This window comes from Eimeria mitis, genomic scaffold (genome assembly GCF_000499745.2).
Source record: "Eimeria mitis Houghton genomic scaffold, Emh_scaff2665, whole genome shotgun sequence".
Taxonomy (NCBI): domain Eukaryota; phylum Apicomplexa; class Conoidasida; order Eucoccidiorida; family Eimeriidae; genus Eimeria; species Eimeria mitis.
The window spans coordinates 481-787 of NW_013571007.1; the positions used below are offsets into that span (position 1 = coordinate 481).

General features: G+C 56.4%; 1 protein-coding gene across 1 annotated transcript in view; it reads left to right on the forward strand.

Moving 5' to 3' along the window:
• Window positions 1–104: 104 nt before the first annotated feature.
• EMH_0057050 (uncharacterized protein) overlaps window positions 105–307 on the forward strand; it is a gene marked incomplete at both ends in the record, with an annotated part of 893 nt that continues 690 nt past the window's right edge. The window contains one exon of the mRNA XM_013497423.1: window positions 105–203. Within this exon, the coding sequence (XP_013352877.1) occupies window positions 105–203 (99 nt within the window). The remainder of the gene's footprint in view (window positions 204–307) is intronic.

Here is a 307-nt window from a genome sequence, read left to right on the forward strand (position 1 = left end):
GCTGGCAGGCAAAGAAGAATCATAAGATACACTGTATACACTCTCTGCTGCTGCTGCTGCTGCTGCTGCTGCTGCTGGTGCTGGTGCTGGTGCTGCTGCTGCTGATGCTGATGATGGTGGTGATGGTGATGGTGGTGATGATGATGGTTCTGCTGCTGCTGGAGGGGGTGGAGAGGCTGCTGCTGCAGCGGATGGTGGTTGTGGTGATAGAGTTTCTGCTGCTGCTGCTGCTGCGGTTGCTGCTGCTGCTGCTGCTGCTGCTGCTGCAGTAGGGGTTTTGTGTTGCAGCACGTAAGAGGAGCTGTAT